Source organism: Callithrix jacchus, chromosome 7 (genome assembly GCF_049354715.1).
Source record: "Callithrix jacchus isolate 240 chromosome 7, calJac240_pri, whole genome shotgun sequence".
In the NCBI taxonomy this organism is placed as follows: Eukaryota; Metazoa; Chordata; class Mammalia; order Primates; family Cebidae; genus Callithrix; species Callithrix jacchus.
The window spans coordinates 68,851,892-68,874,001 of NC_133508.1; the positions used below are offsets into that span (position 1 = coordinate 68,851,892).

The 22,110-nt window shown below is 49.8% G+C and overlaps 2 protein-coding genes across 4 annotated transcripts in view; both read left to right on the forward strand.

Moving 5' to 3' along the window:
* FAM167B (family with sequence similarity 167 member B) lies at positions 1-7,875 on the forward strand. 2 transcript variants are annotated; one of them, XM_078331081.1, is made up of 3 exons: positions 1-167; positions 6,431-6,664; positions 7,383-7,875. In XM_078331081.1, exons 1-3 carry the CDS (start codon positions 90-92, stop codon positions 7,611-7,613), a joined length of 543 nt encoding a protein of 180 aa, XP_078187207.1. In that variant the 5' UTR covers positions 1-89; the 3' UTR covers positions 7,614-7,875. The 2 variants fall into 2 exon arrangements, with proteins under 2 accessions (XP_078187207.1, XP_002750607.1); XM_002750561.6 differs by lacking the exon at positions 1-167 and having other exon boundaries at positions 6,202-6,664.
* Positions 7,876-10,273: 2,398 nt separating this feature from the next.
* LCK (LCK proto-oncogene, Src family tyrosine kinase) overlaps positions 10,274-22,110 on the forward strand; it is a 35,454-nt gene continuing 23,617 nt past the window's right edge. For both annotated transcript variants that reach the window (XM_035308589.2, XM_035308591.2), the window contains exon 1: positions 10,274-10,381. The gene's annotated coding sequence lies outside the window, so the exon portion shown is untranslated. The remainder of the gene's footprint in view (positions 10,382-22,110) is intronic.

Sequence of the window (22,110 nt, forward strand, 5' to 3'; positions counted from 1 at the left end):
GAGTCGCGCGCTCCCCAACTCCGGGGACGCCCCCGCCACGTCTCACCGCTTCTTGATGCTAAGCAACAGCAGTCACAGGTCCCGAGACGATGCCCTCCCTCCCCCGCGACAGCAGCAGGTGGTGGCCAGTGACACACAGCGTCAGCTCGGAGAACTCCATTCTGCCAGTGAGAGACCCGGGGCCCAGCACAAGGACTAACTCTGGGAGCCTCCGGAGGGGCAGGCTAGGGCTTCGAAAGGGACTGGAACTGTCTGGAAGGCTGCCGTCGACGCCGCCGGCTAGATAGCTGTTAAAGAGGCCTTCAGAGGAAGGGATCACAGTTTCACAGGAATATTCCCTCATATTGCCAGTATCTCTTAGCGAGGTCTCTGGCCAGAGACTGTAATAAACAAATCTCCATTTCACCATCTGTGAAATGGGGAGAATAATCTTGCCTAAGGTCCTTAACCCCGTGCCTCGGTTGCAGGAGGCACTCAATATTTTTGTTTGTTTGTTTTTTAAGCCCTGAGGTGCTAGCACTACTGCTGACTTTTAAAAGAAAGAAAGGCCGGTTGCAGTGGCACCCTCCTGTAATCTCAGCACTTTTGGAGGTCAGGAGTTCGAGACCAGCCTGGCTAACATAGTAAAACCCCGTTTCTACTAAAAGTACACAAAATTGGCAGGGCACGGTGGTTCACGCCTGTAATTCCAGCACTTTGGGAGGCCGAGGTGGGCGGATCACGAGGTTAGGAGATCAAGACTATCCGAGCCAATATGGTGAAACCCCATCTCTACTAAAAATACAAAATTAGCTGGGCATGGTGGTGGGCGCCTGTAATCCCAGCTATTCAGGAGCCTGAGGCAAAAGAATTGCTTGAACCCGGGAGGCAGATGTTGCAGTGAGCCGAGATCTCGCGCCATTGCACTACAGCATGGGGGAAAAGACCACCACGGCGCCTGGCCTCTTTTTCTTTTTTAAATGTCTTTGTGGAGATGGAGTCTCCTTGCTTTTCCCAGGCTGGTCATCAACTCCAAGCCTCAAGCAATCCTCCTGCCTCGTGGCCTCCCAAAGTGCTGGGATTACAGGCATGAGCCACCATGCCCAGCCTCATGTATGTATGTATGTATGTATGTATTTATATTAAGAATAAAGGAATAGGGTTGGGTGCAGTGGCTCACGCCTGTAATCCCAGCACTTTGGGAGGCTGAGGTGGGTGGATCACGAAGTCAACAGATCGAGACCATCCTGGTCAACATGGTGAAACCCCGTCTCTACTAAAAATACAAAAATTAGCTGGGCATGGTGGTGCGTGCCTGTAGTCCCAGCTACTCGGGAGGCTGAGGCAGGAGAATTGCTTGAACCCAGGAGGCGGAGGTTGCGATGAGCCGAGATCGTGCCATTGCACTCCAGTCTGGGTAACAAGAACGAAACTCCGTCTCGGAAAAAAAAAAAAAAAAAAAAAATAGCCAGGCATGGTGATGTGTGCTTGTAGTCCCAGCTACTCGAAAGCCTGAGGCAGGAGAATCCCTTGAACCTGAGAAGCAAAGGCTGCAGTGACCTGAGATCGCACCACTGCACTCTAGCCTGAGCAACAGAGCAAGACTGTCACACACACACCCACAAAATTGCCAAGCGAGGTGGCTCATGCCTGTAATACCAACACTTTTCTGGTCTAGGCAGACAGGTCACTTGAGGTGACCTGTCTGGCCAACATGGCAAAACCCCATCTCTACTAAAAATACAAAAATTAGCCGGGTATGGTGGCTCGCACCTGTAGTCCCAGCTACTTGGGAGGCTGAGGCAGGATAATCACTTGAACCCGGGAGGCAGAAGTTGCAGTAAGCTGAGATCCACCCCTGTACTCCAGCTTGGGTGACAGCAAGATTCGTCTCAAAAAAAGAATAAAGGTATATAGAGGGTAGTGGTGGTTCATGGCTGTAATCCCAGCACTTTGGGAGACCAAGGCAGGAGGACCGCTTGAGCCCAGGAGTTTGAGACCAGCCTGGGCAACATGGTAAAACCCAAGCTCTATGCAAAACACAAAAAATTAACCAAGCGTGGTGCGTGCCTGTGGTCCCAGCTACTAGGGAGGCTGAGGTGGGAGGATCACTTGAGCCTGGGGGTTGGAGGTTGCAGTGAGCTGAGATTTCACTGCTGCACTGCAGGCTGGATGACAGTGAAACCCTCTCTCATTAAAAAAAAAAAAAAAAAAAAAATGGCTGGGCAGGGTGGCTCACACATATAATCCCAGCACTTTGGGAGGCCGAGGCAGGTGGATCACGAGGTCAAGAGATTGAGACCATCCCGGTCAACATGGTGAAACCCCGTCTCTACTAAAAATACAAAAATTAGCTGGGCATGTTGGCACGTGCCTGTAATCCCAGCTACTCAGGAGGGTGAGGCAGGAGAATTGCTTGAACCCAGAAGGCGGAGGTTGCAGTGAGCCGAGATCGTGCCATTGCACTCCAGTCTGGGTAACAACAGCGAAACTCCATCTCAAAAAAAAAAAATTCCAGGCGCGGTGGCTCACACCTATAATCCCAGCACTTTGGGAGGCCAAGGCGGGTGGGTCACAAGGTTAACAGATCCAGACCATCCTGGTCAACAAGGTGAAACCCCGTCTCTACTAAAAATACAAAAATTAGCTGGGCATGGTGGTGCATCCAGCTACTCGGAAGGCTGAGGCAGAATTGCTTGAACCCAGGAGGCGGAGGTTGCAGTGAGCCGAGATCGTGCCATTGCACTCCAGTCTGGGTAACAACAGCAAAACTCCGTCTCAAAAAAAAAGACTAAAGGCACTTCATAGGCAGAGAAGCTTTTTTTTTTGTTTTTGAGATAGGGTCTGCCTCTGTCACCCAGGCTGGAGTGCAGTGGTACGACCAGGGCTCACTGCAGCAGCTTTGCCCTTCTGGGTTTAAGCAATCCTCCCATCTCAGCCTCACAAGTAGTAGTTGGGCACAGGCATATGCCACCATGCCCTGCTAATTTTTTTTTTCTTTCTCATCCTCTGACTTTCAATCCTGCTAATTAAAAAAAAAAAAAAAAAAAAATGGGCCGGGTGCGGTGGCTCACGCCTGTAATCTCAGCACTTTGGGAGGCCGAGGTGGGCAGATCACGAGGTCAGGAGATCGAGACCATCCTGGCTAATGCCGTGAAACCCCACCTCTAAAAAAAAAAAAAAAAAGGCCAGGCATGGTTGCTCATGCAGTTTGGAGGCCAAGGCAAGCGGATCACCTGAGGTCGGGAGTTCAAGACTTGCCTGACCAACATGGTGAAACCCCATCTTAAAAAAAAAAAAAAAAATATTACCCAGGCTGGTGTCAAACTCCTGGGCTCAAATGATCCTCTTACCCCCACCTCCCAAAGTGCTGAGCTTATAGGCATGAGCCCCGGTCATATTGTTTCATTTTATTTTTATTTATTTTATTCTAGCAGCTCTTTTATTAAGTCTATATATTTTCGTTTCTTTCTTTTTTTTGAGATGGAGTTTCTCTCTTGTCGTCCAGGCTGGAGTGCAATGGTGTGAGCTTGGCTCACAGCAACCTCGACCTCCCAGGTTCTAGTGATTCTCCTGCCTCAGCCTCCCGAGTAGCTAGGATTACAGGCATGTACCACCATGCCCAGCTAATTTTTTGTATGTTTAGTAGAGACAGAGTTTTTCCATGTTGGTCACACTGGTCTCAAACTCCCACACTCAGGTGATCGGCCCACCTTGGCCTCCCAAAGTACTGGGATTACAGGCATGAGCCACCATGCCTGGCCTATTTTCATTTCTTTTTCTTTCTTTTTTTTTTTAAGAGACAGGGTTTCACCACTGGCCAGGCTGAGTCTTGAACTCCTGACCTCGTGATCCACCCGCCTCAGCCTTCCAAAATGCTGGGATTACAGGTGTGAGCCACCGTACCTGGCCTTATTTTCATTTTTTTTTGAGACAGAGTCTCACGCTGTTACCAGGCGCCAGGCTGGAGTGCAGTTGGGTGATCTCGCCTCACTGCAACCTCCGCCTCCCAGGTTCAAGCAATTCTCCTGCCTCAGCCTCCCGAGTAGCTGGAACTACAGGCATGTGCCACCATGCCTAGCTAATTTTTTATATTTTTTAGTAGAGATGGGGTTTCACCATGTTGGTCTGGATGGTCTTGATCTCTTGATCTTGTGATCTGCCCACTTCAGATTCCCAAAGTTCTGGGATTACAGGCGTGAGCCACTTCACCCGGCCTCGTATTTTCATTTCTTAAACATTGATGTCTACACTGTTGTGGGTGCTGATTACTAAGAATAAGACTAACTGCTACCTTTAAAGGGCCTTCTGGTCTACTCTGTTTCAGACTTTTGCATGTGGGTTTTACATACACACATACAAGCCTTCTTTCAAATTATATATATAAATAAAAGTAAAACCATAGTATAATCATGAAACTGGAACTATTCTGTGGAAGAAATCAGACATGAAAGGATACGTATTTGCTTGAGCCCAGGAGTTTGAGACCAGCATGAGCAACATAGGAAGACCTTGCTTCTATTAAAAATAAAATTATCGGGCCAGGCGCGGTGGCTCACGCCTGTAATCCTAGCACTTTGGGAGGCCGAGGCAGGTGGATCACGAGGTCAAGAGATCGAGACCATCCTGGGCAACATGGTGAAACCCCGTCTCTACTAAAAATACAAAAAATTAGCTGGGCATGGTGGTGCGTGCCTGTAATCCCAGCTACTCAGGAGGCTGAGGCAGGAGAATTGCCTGAACCCAGGAGGCAGAGGTTGCCGTGAGCCGAGATTGGGCCATTGCACTCCAGCCTGGGTAACAAGAGCGAAACTCCATCTCAAAAAAAAAAAAAAAATTATCTCATGAGACTACCACAAAGAAAAGAAAAAAATTAAATAAATTAAATTTTAAAAAATTACCTGGGTGTGGGGTCTTGCATGTGTAAGTCCCAGCTACTGAGGAGGTCAAGCAAATGAATCTCTAAATCCAAGAGTTCGAGGTTGCAGTGAGCCATAATCCCACCACTGCACTCCAGACTCTAGCCTGGCAACAAAGCAAGACCCTGCCTCAAAAAAACAGAAAAAAAAAAAAAAAAAAAAGTAGAAATTGTAAAATTCCAGCAGCAGCTGGGATGGGAATTTGGTAGAAATGCAGATTACCAGACTCCGCCCCATACATACTGAATCAGAAACTCTGGTGGTGGGGCCTAACACTCTCAGCAAGCTTTCTAGGTGATTCCAATGCATGCTGAAGACATTCCTAGGTGTTGGAAATACTCTGTTGCTTGATCTGGGTGCTGGTTACATGGATGTGTTCAGTTTGGAGACTTCATTGAACCATGTATTTATTTATTTATTTGCTTATTTTTTGAGATGGAGTTTCACTGCTTTTGTCCAGGCTGGAAATGGTGTGATCTTGGCTCACTGCAACCTGCATCTCCTGGGTTCAAGTGATTCTCTGGCCTCAGCCTCCTGAGTAGCTGGGATTACAGGTGCACACCACCACACCCAGCTAATTTTGTATTTTTAGTGGAGATGGGGTTTTACCATGATGTCCAGGCTGGTGTTAAACTCCTGGCCTCAGGTGATCTGCCTGCCTTGGCTTTACAAAGTGTTGGGGTTACTGGCATGAGCCACCTCGCTCTCATACATTTATGATAGATACAATTGTTCTGTGTGTATGTTATGTTTCAAAACAAAGTTTAAAAAAGCAAACTGCTCTGGTTGAAGCCCTGGGAGGGGCAGGGAGAGGGAGGGCAAGGACCTGATCCACAGCTCTGCCCTTCCCCTGAAGGCAGCCCTTGAGGAACCTATAGCTCCTTAGAGTATTAGCCTGAAATCCTTGATCTGCCCCAACAGAGCTGAGAAGGTCAGTGACTTGCCCAAGGTTCCACAGAGCCAGCACTAGAACCCAGGTCTCCTGACTCCCAGGCCAGGGCCCTGGAGGCTAGTCCTTTGCCTAAGGTCTAGTGTCACAAGTAAGGACAAGGGGTGGCTAGGCAGCCTCCTCCCGGATCTCAGCTCCCTTTACTTGGGTCTTGGGAAGAGGGCCAAGACTCTGGTGTGAATGATGCTTTTCTCATCCTGGAGCAACTTCCTTTCTGGGAACTGGGTGTCTCCTTCTGGGCAAAGACAATAAAATTCATCCAAAAGGCCAGAGGAGCAGGGTTCCTCCGGCCCCCACCCAGATGGGTATCACGTGGCTCCCAAGTTAGCAGTCCAGGAAAATTCCAGCCCTTACACACTTGGCCTCACACACAGCCATCTGCTCACTCATCCTGGCACACTCAGCCCCCCTCGCCCACCTTGAACATTGACCATCACACACTCCCTGGAACACTCTTCTCACCCTCAGCTTCTACCACCTCTCCCTGGGCAATATTGCCAGCCCTTCCCTCATCCCAGAGCTGCAGCTCTGCCCTGTCACTCACCTCAAACCTGCCATGTCCCTGGGACAAATGAAATTCCAGGCGGTGGGCGAAGAGGACGAAGAGGATGAGGAGGGGGAGAGCCTGGACTCTGTGAAGGCACTCACAGCCAAGCTTCAGCTGCAGACTCGGCGGCCCTCATATCTGGAGTGGACAGCCCAGGTCCAGAGCCAGGCCTGGCGCAGGGCCCAAGCCAAACCTGGACCAAGGGGATCTGGGGCCATCGGTGGCTTCGACTCAATGGACTCTGCCCTTGAGTGGCTCCGACGAGAGCTGGTGAGTCTGGTGGGGTGGGCAGCTTTGCACAGGGCCTTTGGGCTAGTCCTCCCTAGGGCCCAAGACCACAGGCATGGGGAAGGGATGAGAATGGACCCTGCCTCCAGCACCTGCCCACTCAGGTATCCTGGGCTGAGGAGCCAGGAATGGACTTGTCCAGTGCTGTATTCAGGGAGCCTTGCTGAAGGATTCCATCCAATCTACTACCTTGTGCTTCTGTGGCTTAGGGGACAGAGCCCTGCCATTGGGGAGTGTGGAGCACCATGATAGATAGGGAAAGACCCTGCCTCCCCTACTCTGGGACTTGCTATGCCCCAGAGATACAGTGAAGTTCAAAAGGAGGCCCTGGTAATGCCACAGGCAGATTCTGAAGATGGGAATTTGAATAGGTGGCTCCCAACCCAACACGTGCAAATAGAAAGATAACCAGGCTCCAAAGCAGAGATTCTGCTTAGTTGATCTAGGATGGGTCCCAGGCAGCTGGATTTGCTTAATAATGACTCTTTAGCCCGGTTTGAGAACCACCAGGTGGAGCAAGATTGGGAGATGGGGAGGGATCAAGCTGAGATGAGAGGGCCGCCCCCACCGCCGGCCGCCCCGCCCCCCGTCCCCCCCGGGGAGGACACAGCCAGTGCAAAGGCCCAGGGTTGCCAGCAAGGGTGGAACGGCGCGCGGCCGAGGGCCTGTCCGTCAGGCTCACGCCCCCTCTCGGCCGCAGCGGGAGATGCAGGCGCAGGACCGGCAGCTGGCAGGGCAGCTGCTGCGGCTGCGGGCCCAGCTGCACCGGCTGAAGATGGACCAGGCCTGTCACCTGCACCAGGAGCTGCTGGATGAGGCCGAGCTGGAGCTAGAGCTGGAGCCGGGGTACGGCCCGGCCCTAGCCCCACTGCTGCGGCACCTGGGCCTCACGCGCATGAACATCAGCGCCAGGCGCTTCACTCTCTGCTGAGGAACACCTGTGGGCCGCCCCTCCCCCAGCTTCCCCGCCCCCTCTCCCACTGCCGCTTCCCCTGCCTGCCTGAGAAGAGGGAAGGGAGGGGTGCCCCAGAGGCACCAGCTCCTGGCGGGGGAGCAGAAACATTCAGGCTTCTGAGAGCTGAATTCCAAGAGTGCAAAACCCTAGCATCCTGTTTCCTCTGCTGCCAGCTGGGAGGGGGAGGAGAAGGAGCTCACACCCACAAATCCTCAATAAACGTCCTGTCCGCTTCCCATCAAGGTCTCTTGCAGTCGTTTATTCAGGCCCAGAGCCGCTGTCTGAACGTGGCCTGTCGCTGGGACCACCCTAGTCCACTGCAGGCCCATGGGAGGTGACTTAGGTAAATTGGCATGCTGAAGAATGCAGCATCTGGGAGACGTGGATTTAAAGGCAGCTTCCTCGTTTATTTCTTTTTTTGTTATTCTCCTTTTGTGTGTGTGCAGTGGTGTGATCTCTGCTCACTGCAACCTCCATCTCCCAGGTTCAATCGATTCTCCTGCCTCATCCTTCTGAGTAGTTGGAATTATAAGCAGCCGCCACCATGCCTGGCTAATTTTTTATACTTCTTTTTTTTTTGAGACGGAGTTTCCCTGTTGTTACCCACCCAGACTGGAGTGCAATGCAACGATCTCGGCTCACGGCAACCTCTGCCTCCTGGGTTCAAGCAATTCTCCTGCCTCAGCCTCCCGAGTAGCTGGGACTACAGGCATGCGCCACCATGCCCAGCTAATTTTTGTATTTTTAGTAGAGATGGGGTTTCACCATGTTGCCCAGGATGGTCTCAATCTCTTGACCTCGTGATCCACCCGCCTCGGCCTCCCAAAATGCTGGGATTATAGGTGTGAGCCACCGCGCCCGGCCTTTTTTTTTTTTTTGCTCTTGTTGCTCAGGCTGGAAGTGCAATGGTGGGATCTGAGCTCACTACAACCTCTGTTTCCTGGGTTCAAGTGATTCTCTTGCCTCAGCCTCCCAAGTAGCTGGGATTACAGGCGCATCACCACACCTGGATAATTTTGCATTTTTAGTAGAGACAGGGTTTCACCGTGTTGGCCAGGCTGGTCTTGAACTCCTGACCTCAAGTGATCCACCCGCCTTGCCTCCCAAAGTGTTAGAATAACAGGCCTGAACCACTGTTTATTTCTATTAGACCCTAAGGAACCCCCTTAACCCCTGCGTCTGTTTCCTCACCTCCACAATGGAGATGCTGATTCTCACTCCACAGGTGGCGGATGTGCCTTAAGGGAAATAGTGCACAGCGAGCCCTATTACTCACTCCCAGCGCTGCAGTGTTTCTACTCTGTGCTGAGACTCGGAGATGGACCATGAAGTGTTCAGGCTTACATTGCAAGGGAGGCTGGGCCCTGCACCAGCCCTGGCACTCCACCTCTGAGCTCGGTGTCACTCTGTAGGTTTTTTACTTTGTCTCTCTCAGCCTTTGTTTCTGTGTTACCCTCTTTGACTTTCCAACTCAGGCTTCCTCTTCCCCCAACCCATTTCCTGCCCCGCCACTGCAGCTGAGGTGCGCACAGTATCACAGCCTCGCTTCCACCTCACAAACCCCAACAATGCTCTGTGGGTTCCCCTCCCCCTACCAGCTCACTCAGGCAGTGACGCATTTGCACTTTCCTCCTGGTGGGGTCAAGGCCTAGTTCTTGGACCTGATGAGGCCACCGGGAGTTCCTCATATCACTGGTGACCTGGCCCTCAGCTAATGATGGGCACCCCCCTCAGCCTAGTCCCAGGGGAAATGGAAATTCTTTGACTGCCTGCTGCTTGTGACAATCTTCTTGGTGCCTGCCTATAACAGAAAGCCCTGACAGTCTGTGGCCTGCACCTGGGGGCCTGAGCAGGCCTGTTTGCGCTGTCTTCCACCTGTTGCAGGAGATGGTGCCAAGCCCTCCACCTCTGCCAGGGGCTGTGGCCTTGCCTCTACCTGCATTCGAAGTGTTGCCCTATGCTCCCACCATGATTAGTGGGTGTTGTGCTGGCCTCTGACTACAGCAGAGCCTCTTGGAGACATGAGGTTGTCCTGTTTGCCTCCTAAACAGGAGCCACCGTTTCTGTCTATGAGAGGAAATTCTTCCAGCATTCTGCCTACCACTCGCCTATCCTTGACTATAATAAAGCTACTGTCCTGTGCCTGGGATGACATGGGAATTGTTCTCTCCGCCTGACCTGACTGTGACATGCATGCTCTGCTGGCCAGCTATTTAACAGGGATATTGTCCTCTGACTGATGCTACCTTTGCTGCCAGACAGAAAGAAAAGGGTCACTCAGCTGCAGCGGTGGTGCTGCGGGGCTGCTGGCCTCTCACCATCAGCTGAGTGCGGGTCTGCTTGCCCCCTGCTCACTGGGGCCGAAGGCTGCCCTTGAATCTCTTGCCCAGATGCACCCTAGAGGGCAGAGGGATGGTCTATCAGACATCCTCCCCTCGACTTTAACCTCCCAGTGTCACCCTCAGGGGTAGTAGGGCCTGGCCTGGAGGTGTAGGGGACCCCCAGGGGCTGAGAGGCAGGGGTCTATGGTGGCAGGAAGCTTGGGGTGCTAGAGGCTTGTGGTTGGGCTGCTGGGGCCCGGTTGGCTGCGGAGCCCTCAGGAGGAGGCAGGAAGTCAGGGTGGGACGTGGGCGCGGGGAGACAGGCGGTGGCTACGACGGCAAGGGGAGCTGAGACTGTCCAGGCAGCCAGGTTAGGCCAGGAGGACCATGTGAATGGGGCCAGAGGGCTCCTGGGCTGGGCAGGTAAGGAGTTCTGGGAGCGGGACACAGGCGTGGGGCGGGGGTGGGAGGCCTGATAGCAGGTGGCTGTGGCTTTGTGGGGTCGGGCGGGGGGAGCGCCAGGCTCCCTGGGGACACTGCGGCCCTTTGTGGGCTGGGGAGAGAAGATCCTCACTGGAGGTCAGGTGGGAGGCACGCAGTGCAGCTGGGTCACCTCTTTCCTGGGAAGTTGGTGGTGCTTGACTCTGCCACGCTGTCCGCCAGCAGCCTCTGCCTCACTGGGAGTGTGTTTCCTGGAGACCAGGCACATGGACAGTCAGGTGTTAAAAAACCAGAAACCACCAAGTCCAGTGCCTCATGCCACGAGGATGAGGCTTCTGAGGCCCAGAGAGAATAAGACACTCACTGCCCATGGTTTCTCAGCAAGGCGGTGGCAGGGCTGGGTCCCAGAAGGGAGTGACAGCTGAGGCTGTGACCACCTCGCCTGGAGCAGGGTGATGGACAGGCTGGACTCGGAGGACTCAGGAAGTCTTCTGGTTTCTGGGGCAGACCCAATGACAAGAATCTCCAGAGAGACAGAGAGAAAGAGAGAGAATCACCCAGGGAATCCAGATGGACATGCAAGGAGTGATGAGAGTGGACAGATAAGTGCGGGAGTGTCCATCATCTGGGATGGAGCTCCAGGGCGGATGGACATAACTAATCTGAGTCTGGGAAGTTGGAAGTGAAAGAGAATGATGGGAGAAGGGAAGAGGAAGTACTATTTTTATCCCAATCAGGGGTGCAGTTGACCCTGGGTGAAAAAGCTCTAAACTCCCATCTGGAAAGTGGCCATTCCTGCCTCTGCCAAGCATCACAGCAGGATGTCCTCCCCTTGCTCCTGGCTCCCTCCTGCTTCAGCCCTGTGATGCGATGATGTGTAGGGCCTGTTGGTGTTGCTGATTCTTGCTTCAAACCCCAGGGAGGTGGAGAGAGAATGAGGAGGCATAGTTGCTACCTGCCCACTCCCTTACTTTTTTAACTCTGAGCCTTAATTTCTGGGGGGGATCCCCAGACTTCCAGGTTCCCACTACTTCGTTGGAGTTTTTCTTGACACACACTTTCCGCCTAGTCAGCAGCCTTTCTCCTGTCTGCAGCTCTGAGGCTTGTAGCCTCTTGTGGGGTCTGGGGAACATGGTGGCTCTCCCCATGCTTCAGGGAGGGTCATTCGCCCCCAGACAGACATGAGCAGTTCCCTCTAGCCAGCGTTGTGCTGACAGATCAATCAGACAGGGTCCCTGGCTCTTGGGGCCCAGGAACAGAGGCTCTTCTCAGAGAGAAAGGGCCGAGAACAGGCTGAGGGTTGGTTCAGAGGAGGGGAGAAGACATCTTAAGATCTGGAAAGCTTCCTGTAAGAATTAAAACAGTTCTGAGAAGGAGAAAGACCCATTTTCTCGAGTGCCTAGGACATGAAGCCAAGGACACAATACTTGGATTCTGTTCCTTGGGTACCATGAGGGCAGATACCTCAGAGTAAGACCAAAGGCAAAAGAGCGCATAGGTGTGGTGTGGGGCAGAGAACATGCATTTCAGGGACAGGCTGACCCAGGTACAATTCTGTACTATTATTTCCTTGAGCAAGTGGCTTCATCTCTCTCTAAACTTCAGTTTACTTATCTGTAAAGAGGCAATAATCAAGCTGGGTGTGGTGGCTCATGTCTGTAATCCCAGCACTTTGGAAGCCTGAGGCGGGTGGATCACTTGACTCCAGGAGCTCGAGATCAGCCTGGACAACATAGCGAAACCCTGTCTCAGGGCCGGGCGCAGTGGCTCACACCTGTAATCCCAGCACTTTGGGAGGCCGAGGCGGGTGGATCACGAGGTCAAGAGATCGAGACCATCCTGGTCAACATGGTGAAACCCCGTCTCTACTAAAAATACAAAAAAATTAGCTGGTTATGGTGGTGCGTGCCTGTAATCCTAGCTACTCAGGAGGCTGAGGCAGGAAAATTGCCTGAACCCAGGTTCAGGCGGAGGTTGTGGTGAACTGAGATCGCACCATTGCACTCTAGCCTGGGTAACAAGAGCAAAACTCCGTCTCAAAAAAAAAAAAAAAAGAAAACAAACCCCTGTCTCTACTAAAAGTGCACAATTAGCTGGGTGTGGTGGCAGGTGACTGTAATCCCAGCTACTCGGGGGGCTGAGGCAGGAGAATTGCTTGAACCTGGGAGGTGGAGGTTGTAGTGAGCTGAGATAGAGATCGTGCCATTGCACACCAGCCTAGGTGACAGAGTGAAACTTCATCTCAAAAAAAAAAAAAAAGGCAATAATCAATTTCTCCCTTACAGAATTCTTGTATGGAATCAAAGAGAAAATGGCCATGATATGCCCTATAGTACCTGACACCTCGTAGGTGTTTAAGGGAGGTGCGGCACTCCCTCCCCCTGCAAATGATGCGCCAAAGGGAGAGCTGTCCACACCCAAATTCTGCTCACTCAGCACCTTGGCGGGCTGGTGAGCCACCCATTCCCTCACACTTGTAGTGTGGCTTTGCAAATAAACCTGTTTCCTGTATACAATGCAAGGGGTGTGAGAAGTCAAGCAGACTGAACTCTGAGCAGGGCCCTGGGATCTACTTTAGAACGAGGTCTCTCACACAGACACACACATACACAAATGAAAACACCACACATATCATTGGCCGGGCGCGGTGGCTCACGCCTGTAATCCCAGCACTTTGGGAGGCCGAGGCAGGTGGATCATGAGGTCAAGAGATCGAGACCATCCTGGTCAACATGGTGAAACCCCGTCTCTACTAAAAACACAAAAAATTAGCTGGGCATGGTGGTGCATGCCTGTAATCCCAGCTACTCAGGAGGCTGAGGCAGGAGAATTGCCTGAACCCAGGAGGCGGAGGTTGCGGTGAGCTGAGATGGCGCCATTGCACTCCAGCCTGGGTAACAAGAGCAAAATTCCTTCTCAAAAAAAAAAAAGTAAATATATGGCCAGGCACAGTGGCTCATGCCTGTAATCCCAGCACTTTGGGAGGCCAAGGCAGATGGATCATCTGAGGTGAAACCTGAGGCCAACATGGAAACCCTATCTCTACTAAATACAAAAAATTAGTCAGGCGTGGTGGTGCATATCTGTAATCTCAGCTACTCGGGAGGCTGGCAGGAGAATCGCTGGCACCCAGGAGGTGGATGTTGCAGTGAGCCAAGATTACACCATTGCACTTCAGCCTGGACTACAAGAGTGAGACTTCATGTCAAAAAATAATAATGACTGGGCGGGGTGGCTCACGCCTGTAATCCTAGCACTTTGGGAGGCCGAGGTGGGTGGATCACCTGAGGTCAGGAGTTCATGACCAGCCTGGCCATCATGGTGAAACTCCATCTTAAAAAAAAAAAAAAAAAAAAAAAAAAAATAGCCGGGCACAGTGGCTCAAGCCTGTAATCCCAGCATTTTGGGAGGCCGAGGCGGGTGGATCACGAGGTCAAGAGATTGAGACCATCCTGGTCAACGAGGTGAAACCCTGTCTCTACTAAAGATACAAAAAGCTAGCTGGGCATGGTGGCGTGTGCCTGTAATCCCAGCTACTCAGGAGGCTGAAGCAGGAGAATTGCCTGAACCCAGGAGGCGGAGGTTGCGGTGAGCTGAGATCGCACCATTGCACTCCAGCCTGGGTAACAAGAGCGAAACTCCGTCTCAAAAAAAAAAAATATATAATAATAATAAATACATACAAAATGTATCTGGAGCTGCATTTCCAACTCTTGTACTAAAGAACACTGGTTGCATTAGGCACTGGGAAAGGAGGGGGCTCTGAGGCCAACTCAACATGGCTTCAGCTACAAACTCTGGCTCATCATAATCACGATCAGATCACAATCAAAGTTAGCTTGTTAAAGCTCTGAAAGTCTCCCAGAGAAGAAGCCTTGATTCATTTTGTCTAAACCAGTGTTTCCCCAACTTCCTGGGTCACAGGACCTTTTGTCCTGTGTCACCTATTCTATGCTGATGCCTTGATACAAGGAAAGGAGTGGAAAGGCAGGGTGGGCTGTGCAGACACTCCCCACATGATTGTGTCTCTTGGCAGAGTTGATATGTTGGCAGTGGTTTTATTGTTTTCGTTTTCTTTTTTCTTTTTTTTTTTTTTTTTTGAGACAAGGTCTTACTCTGTCGCCCAGGCTGGAGTGCAGTGGCTCGATCTCAGCTCACTGTAACCTCTGCCTCCCAGGTTCCAGCGATTCTCTACCTCAGCATCCCTAGTAGCTGGGATTACAGGCATGTGCCACCGTGCCTGGCTAAGTTTTGTATTTTTTTTTTTTGAGACTGAGTCTCACTTTGTTGCCCAGGCTGGAGTGCAATAGGGCAATTTCGGCTCACTGCAACCTCCGCCTCCCAGATTCAAGCAATTCTCCCACCTCAGCCTCCCTAGTACCTGGGATACAGGCATGTGCCACCACGCCCAGCTAATTTTGTTTTTTTAGTAGAGACAAGGTTTCTACATGTTGGTCAGGCTGGTCTTTAACTCCCAACTCAGGTGATTCGCCTGCCTCGGCCTCCCAAAGTGCTGGAATTACAGGTGTGAGCCACTGCATCCAGTCACGTTTTGTATTTTTAGTAGAGATGGGGTTCTACCCTGTTGGCCAGGCTGGTCTCAAACTCCTGTCCTCAGAGTGATCCACCTGCCTCAGCCTCCCAAAGTGCTGGGATTACGGGCTTGAGCCACCGTGCATGGCTGCTTTTGTTTTCCAATTACAAAATTAGCCCATGGCTGTTTTAAAAACACTCAAACAAACCAGTCACAGTGGCTCATGCCTGTAATCCTAGCATTTTGGGGGGCTGCGATGGGAGGATCACTTGGGCCCAGGAGTTTGAGACCAGCCTGGGCAACATAGTGAGACCCCCATCTCTATTTAATTATTAAAATAAAAATAAATTTTATAACTCAGTACAGAGGCATATAAAAAAATACAAGAAATGCAGCTTCCTCTAATCCCACTTGTGGGATGTGCTCATTGTGAACAGTTTGAGGTGCGTCCTTCCAGATTTTCCTATGTATGGTTGCTGAAAAGCCTGGAGGTTGAGTCTAGTTTCTGCAGGCTGGCAGATCAGGACTCAGTTTACAACTCCACCGCTCATTTGTTTGTTACAAGGCCTCAGACAAATCATTTTACCCAGTTTGGGCCTCAGTCTTTGCATCTGTAAAATGGAGATCATAACAGCACTCACTTCATAGGATTATTATGAAACTACATGAAATTATGCAAATAAAGGCTTAGCATATAACTTACTTAAAATAATTGCCTATATACACATGTCAATGCAAACAGGCATATACTCTGCATCTGTTCTGCAACTTGCTGGTTGTGGTATATGCGGGACGTCTTTCCATGTCAGTATATGGAACTCTGCCTCATCCTTTTAGCTGCTTCGCTAAACGTTAGCTTGGTAAATGGTTAATGATGGTGATTTTGACATGTTACTTCTCGGCAAGTGTTGCTGTCACTCAAGGCCTTGTTGTTGGCAGTCACAGATATTACTCATCAGGGCACTAACTACAAGCCTTACAGCCTCCTGTGAAAATGAAGTGACCACCCAGAGGGGCACCCACCTCCGTTAGAGATGGCAGGGCCACATGAAGGGGATGCTTTCTGTCTACTCACCTCTGTGTCTTCAGCACTAGGTCAGAGTCTGGCACAGAGGAGGTACCCATTAATTTTTTTTTTTAAGAGACAGTGTCGCTGGTCTGAGTGCAGTGGTGTTTACAACTAACTGATCACAACCAGTTACAGATTTCTTTGTTCATTCTCTACTCCCACGGCTTCATTTGACTAGCCTTTAAAAAAAAATTAAAAAAAGAAAAAAAAAGAGATAGTGTCTCACTCTGTTGCCCAGGCTGGGGCACAGGTGGTGTGATCATAACTCACTGTAACTTCACACTCCTGGGCTTGAGTCGTTCTCCTGCCTCAGATTCCTGAGTAGCTTAGGACTACAGATGTTTGCCACCACGCCCAGCTAATTATAAAAAAAAAATTATTGGCCAGGTGCAGTGGCTCATGGCTGTAATCCCAATATTTTGGGAGGCTGAGGCGGTAAGATCTTTTGAGCCTAGGAGTTCAAGACTAGCCTGGGCAACATAGCAACACTCCGTCTCTATTAAAACATAATAATAACAATATATTTTATTTATCTATTTGTTTGAAATGGAGTCTTGCTCTGTCACCCAGGCTGGAGTGCACTGGCATGATCTCAGCTCATTGCAACTTCTGCCTCCTGGGTTCAAGCAATGCCTCCTAATAGCTGGGACTACAGGCACAGGCCACCATGCCTAGCTAATTTTTGTATTTTTAGTAGACAGGGTTTCACCATGTTGGCCAGACTGGTCTCGAACTCCTGACCTCAGGGGATCCGCCCGCCTTGTACCCTGAAAGTTCTAGGATTACAGGTGTTAGTCACTGCACCTGGCGTAATACATTTTAAATGTAAAATGTAAAAAAAATTTTTGGCCGGGCGCGGTGGCTCATGCCTGTAATCCCAGCACTTTGGGAGGCCAAGGCGGGTGGATCACGAGGTCAAGAGATTGATACCAGGTCAAGAGATCCTGGTCAACATGGTGAAACCCCGTCTCTACTAAAAAATACAAAAAATTAGCTGGGCATGGTGGCACGTGCCTGTAATCCCAGCTACTCAGGAGCCTGAGGCAGGAGAATTGCCTGAACCCAGGAGGCGGAGGTTGCGGTGAGCTGAGATCGCGCCATTGCACTCCAGCCCGGGTAACAAGAGCGAAACTCCGTCTCAAAAAAAAAAAAAAATTTTTTTTTTGGTCAGGCATGCTGGGTCACGTTCATAACCCCAGCACTTTGCGAGGCCAAGGCCAGTGGATCACCTGAGGTCAGGAGTTTGAGACCATCCTGGCCAACATTGTGAAACCCATCTCTACTAAAAATACAAAAAATTAGCTGGACACAGTGGTGGGCACCTGTATTCCCAGCTACTTGGGAGGCTGGACAGGAGAATTGCTTGAACCCGGGAGGTGGAGGTTGCAGTGAGCTGAGATTGCGCCATTGCACTCTAGCCTAGGCAACAATAGCAAAACTCTGTCTCAAAAAAAAAAATCTGTTTGGAGATAAGGTCTTACTATTTTACCCAGGCTGCTCTCATACTGTGGTCTCAAGCAATCCTCCATCTCACCCATTACATTTTTGTCAATAGGCCAGCTCCTCTAATCCACAAGCAGCAGCCTAAGCCCAAAATCCTCGCTTGCACTGCAGCACTCTCTAAAATATGACCTGCACACCACTCAGTTGTGTGAGTGATTTTAGGGGATAATGAATCAACAATTACAAATGTTACGTGTTTATTTCAGTGTGTGCTGTTGTTTCACTTCTATTTATGTCTCATGATTCTGGTTTTCCATTTATGGTAGTAAAGTTTCCATTTTAGGTTAACATATCAAAGGTGAAAAAGATAGCTTGTGGAAATGCCAAAAATCATGAAACAAAAGGAAAATGATCAATTATTTTAGCCTGAGAGATATTTAAGGCCAGTGTTTATTTAGTCCTCACTATGTAGCAAGCACTATGTTAAGCATCTTATTTTATGAGATCATCTATATATCACGTATAATGCTCACAACAGCCAGCCGTAGAGGCAAGTCTTACTTTCTGCTGATGCAGGAACTGAGGGATGTGCAGAGGTTTAGTGACCTGCCCAACAGCCTTCTGCCAGTAAGTCTTGTGGGTTTTCTTTGTTTTTTTTTTTGAGACAGAGTCTTGCCCTGTCGCCCAGGCTGCAGTGGCATGATCTTGGCTCACTGCATGCCTCCCAGGTTCAAGGAATTCTCCTGCCTCAGCCTCCTGAATAGCTTGGATTACAGGGATGCACCACCACGCCCGGCTAATTTTTGTATTTTTAGTAGAGATTGGGTTTCACCATGTTAGTCAGGCTGGGCTGGAACTCCTGACCTCCTGACCTCATGATCAAGGCGTGAGCCACTGCACTTGGCCTTGTTTTTATTTTTGAGACAGTTATCGCTTTGTCGTGTAGACTGGAGTGCAGTGGTTTGATCTTGGCTAACCATAGTCTTGACCTCACCGAGCTCAGGTGATTCTCCCACCTCAGCCTCCCAAGGCATGGGACATCATGTCAGGCTAATTATTGTATTTTTCTGTATTGAAGGGGTTTTGCCATGTTGATCAGGCTGATCTCAAACTCCTGGGCTCAAGTATCCGCCCAGCTCAGCCTCCCAAAGTGTTGGGATTATAGGCATGAATCACCACGCCTGGTGCCCTTCTGCCAGCAAGTGATTGGGAGAACCTGGGATTGAACTTGGGTTGCCATGACATGGACATGGTGAACTGAGCCTCCAGAACTGGCAGACTCTCAGAAACTTTCATAAAGCAGAGTGGATTGCCAAGCTGTAGGTAAGGCTCCATTCTGATAAAATTCTGACGATGCAAAAAGCACACTAAGGTACCCAAGGGAGGAGACTCAGTAAAAGGGATTATCAGGCACACTCACTTTACTGGTTAGGGGACTTCTACTAAAATACCAATTAGAATAGTTGCTCTATATCCCTTATTTATAATGATACTTAACTAGCGAATGAGTTCTATGTTCAAGCCACTCCCAATTTGTGACAATAAATCCATTTTGTTTGCATATAAAATGAGGCTTAGTGTTTCTGTTCTCTGTGTCAAGAGGCCACAGAGTTCATTCAAAGAAGGTATTAAGCCAGGCGTGGTGGCTTGCACCTATAATCACTGCACTTTGGGAGGCCAAGGCAAGGGGACTGCTTGGGCCCAGGAGTTCAATTCCAGGCTGGCAAGGTAGGGAGATCCTATCTCTACAAAAAATTAAAAAATTAACTGACTTGGTGGTGTGTGCCTGTGGTCCCAGCTACTCAGGAGGCTGAGGTGGGAGGATGGCTTGAGCCTGGGGGGTTGAGGCTGTAGTGAGCCATGATCATGTCACTGCACTCTGTCTGGGCAATAGAGTGAGATCCCATCTCTAAAGGAATAAAAAAAGGAATTAAAGCCAGATGCAGTGGCTCATGCCTGTCATCCCAGCTGTTTGGGAGGCTGAGGTGGGAGGATTGCTTGAGGCCAGAAGTTTCAGGCCTCAGTGAGCTACGATCATGTGCTGTGCTACTCCAGCCTGGGTGACAGAGTGAGATGTGAGACTCCATCTCTTCAATAAAAGAAAAAAAGGGGCCGGGTGTAGTGGCTCATGCTTGTAATCCCAGCACTTTGGGAGGCTGAGGCGGGTGGATCACGAGGTCAGGAATTGAAGACCAGCCTGCCCAACATGGTGAAACCCCGTCTCTACTAAAAATACAAAAATTAGCCAGCCATGGTGGCTTGTGCCTGTAATCCCAGCTACTCAGGAGGTGAGGCAGGAGAATCACTTGAACCCAGAAGGCAGAGGTTGCAGTGAGCCGAGATCAGGCCACTGCACTCCAGCCTGAGCAACAGAGCAAGACTCTGTCTCAAAAAAAAAAGAAAAAAACCCAGTTTGGGTAACATGGCCAGACCCTGTCCCTACTAAAAATACAAAATTTAGCCAGATATGGTGTTGCCCACCCATAGTCCCAGCTACTCAGGAGGCTGAGGTGGGAGGATCACCTGAGCCCTGGGAGGTTGAGGTTGCAGTGAGCCTTGATTGTGTCACTGAGCTCTAGTCTGGGTGACAGAGTGAGATATTGTCTTTAAAAAAGTATTATGTATATAAACAAACATGAAAAAGGCAGTAGCCCAGGACACATCCTGATTTACCCACTAGAAATGGTAGCCCATGCCTGTAATCCCAGCACTTTAGAGGGCTGAGGCAGTGAATTGCTTAAGTTCAGGAGTTTGAGACTAGCCTGGGCAACATGGCAAAACCCTGTCTCTACAAAAATTCAAAACATATGGAAATTAGCCAGGCCTTCTCATTCACAGCTTTTCAGGAAAAAAAGAAAGGAAGAAAAGAAAAAAAAATAGCTGGAGGCTGGGCGCAGGGGCTCATGCCATGCCTGTAATTCCGCACTTTGGGAGGCCAATGAAGGCAGATCACTTGAGGCCAGGAGTTGTGGACTACCCTGGTCAACATGGTGAAACCCCATCTCTACAAAAAATATAAAAAATTAGCCAGATGTGGTCATGCATTCCTGTAGCCTCAGCTCCTCAGGAGGCTAAGGCAGGAGAATCACTTGAACCCAGGAGATGGCGGTTGCAGTGAGCCAAGATTGTGCCACTGCACTCCAGCCTGGGTGATAGAGCAAGACTTCATCTAAAAAAAAAAAAAAAAAAAAGCTGGCGTGGTGGCACATGCCTGCAGTCCTAGTTACTCGGGAGGCTGAGGTGGGAAGATGGCTTAAGCCCGGGAGGTCCAGGCTTCAGTGAGCTGTGACTGTGCCACTGCACTCCAGTGGCACAAGAGAGCAAGACAGCAAGAGAACAAGACCCTGACTCAAAAAAATAAGAAAGAGAGAAAGAAAGAAGAGAAAAGAAAGAAGAAAGAAAGAAGAGAAAGAAGAAAGAAGGGAAAGAAAGAAAAGGAAAGAAAGAAAGAAAGAAAGTGAATTTACCATGCCTGCTAACCCTGATACTTGATATTGTGATGAGGGGTCTATGTGGGCATGCGTAGCTAAGGCTCTTTATTAAACATGGGCAGCTTCATCATTAATCAAGTCTGCGTCAGGAGCAAAGGCCAAGAAAATGTTTTAAATGTTTTCTTTTTTTTTTTTTAATTTTGCTTTTATTTTTATTTTTAGAGACAAGGTCTCATTATATTGCCCAGGCTGGTCTCGAACTCCTGAGCTCAAGTGATTTTCCCACCTAGGCCCTAGGATTACAGGCGTGTGCCTCCAGGCCAGCCATTTTAAATGATTTCTGAGAGATTTTGCCACCAGGTTGGTCTAGAGCACAACAACAGTCAGCATCGAATAGTCTGCTTGTGTTTTTTTTTTCTTTTTTGTGCTCTACATGTTCAGAGAAACTGAACTATAAAAATGATGCCCGAAGGAAGTATATAGTCTTGCCTGCTGTTTTTTGTTTTGCTTTGTTTGTTTCATTTTGTTTGAGACAGGTTGTTGCTCTATCCCCCAGGCTAGAGTACAATATTGGCTCACTGCAACCTCAACATCCTGGGCTCGAGTGATCCTTCTACCTCAGCCTCCTGAGTAGCTGGGACTACAGGCATGCACCACCACACCTGATTACATTTTGTATTTTTTTGTAGGGGTGGGGGGATCTCACCATGTTGCACAGGTTAGTCTTGAACTCCTGGCCTGAAGTGACCCTTCCACTTTGGCTTCCCAAAATGCTGAGATTACAGGCCATTGCATCCAGCCACCTGCCTGTTCCTGATGTGAAGCACTGGCCCAAGAAACTCAGGCAAGAAGCTGGCACACATTTTGGACAGAATGTTCAATAAATCAATAGGTCTATAGTTGGAGGAGAAAAATGTTACCTTACAAATTTTTTTTTTGAGACGGAATCTCACTCTGTCGCCAGGCTGGAGTGCAGTGGCATGATCTCGGCTCACTGCATCTCTGTCTCCTGGATTCAGTGGATTCCCCTGCCTCAGCCTCCTGAGTAGCTGGGACCACAGGCGTGCACCACCACACCCAGCTAAGTTTTTGTATTTTAGTAGAGACAGGGTTTCACCATGGCCAAGATGGTCTCGATATCCCGATCTCATGATCCGCCTGTCTCGGCCTCCCAAAGTGCTAGGATTACAGGCGTGAGCCACTGTGTCCAGCCCACTTACAAATTTTTAAATTT

Excerpts from the sequence above, each read along its gene's own strand:
- FAM167B (XM_078331081.1), top strand. The coding sequence starts at position 90 with ATGCCCTCCCTCCCCCGCGACAGCAGCAGGTGGTGGCCAGTGACACAC. Across the intron at positions 168-6,430 it reads CGGAGAACTCCATTCTGCCA|GCGGTGGGCGAAGAGGACGA; the intron begins GTGAGAGACCCG and ends ATGAAATTCCAG. Across the intron at positions 6,665-7,382 it reads AGTGGCTCCGACGAGAGCTG|CGGGAGATGCAGGCGCAGGA; the intron begins GTGAGTCTGGTG and ends TCTCGGCCGCAG.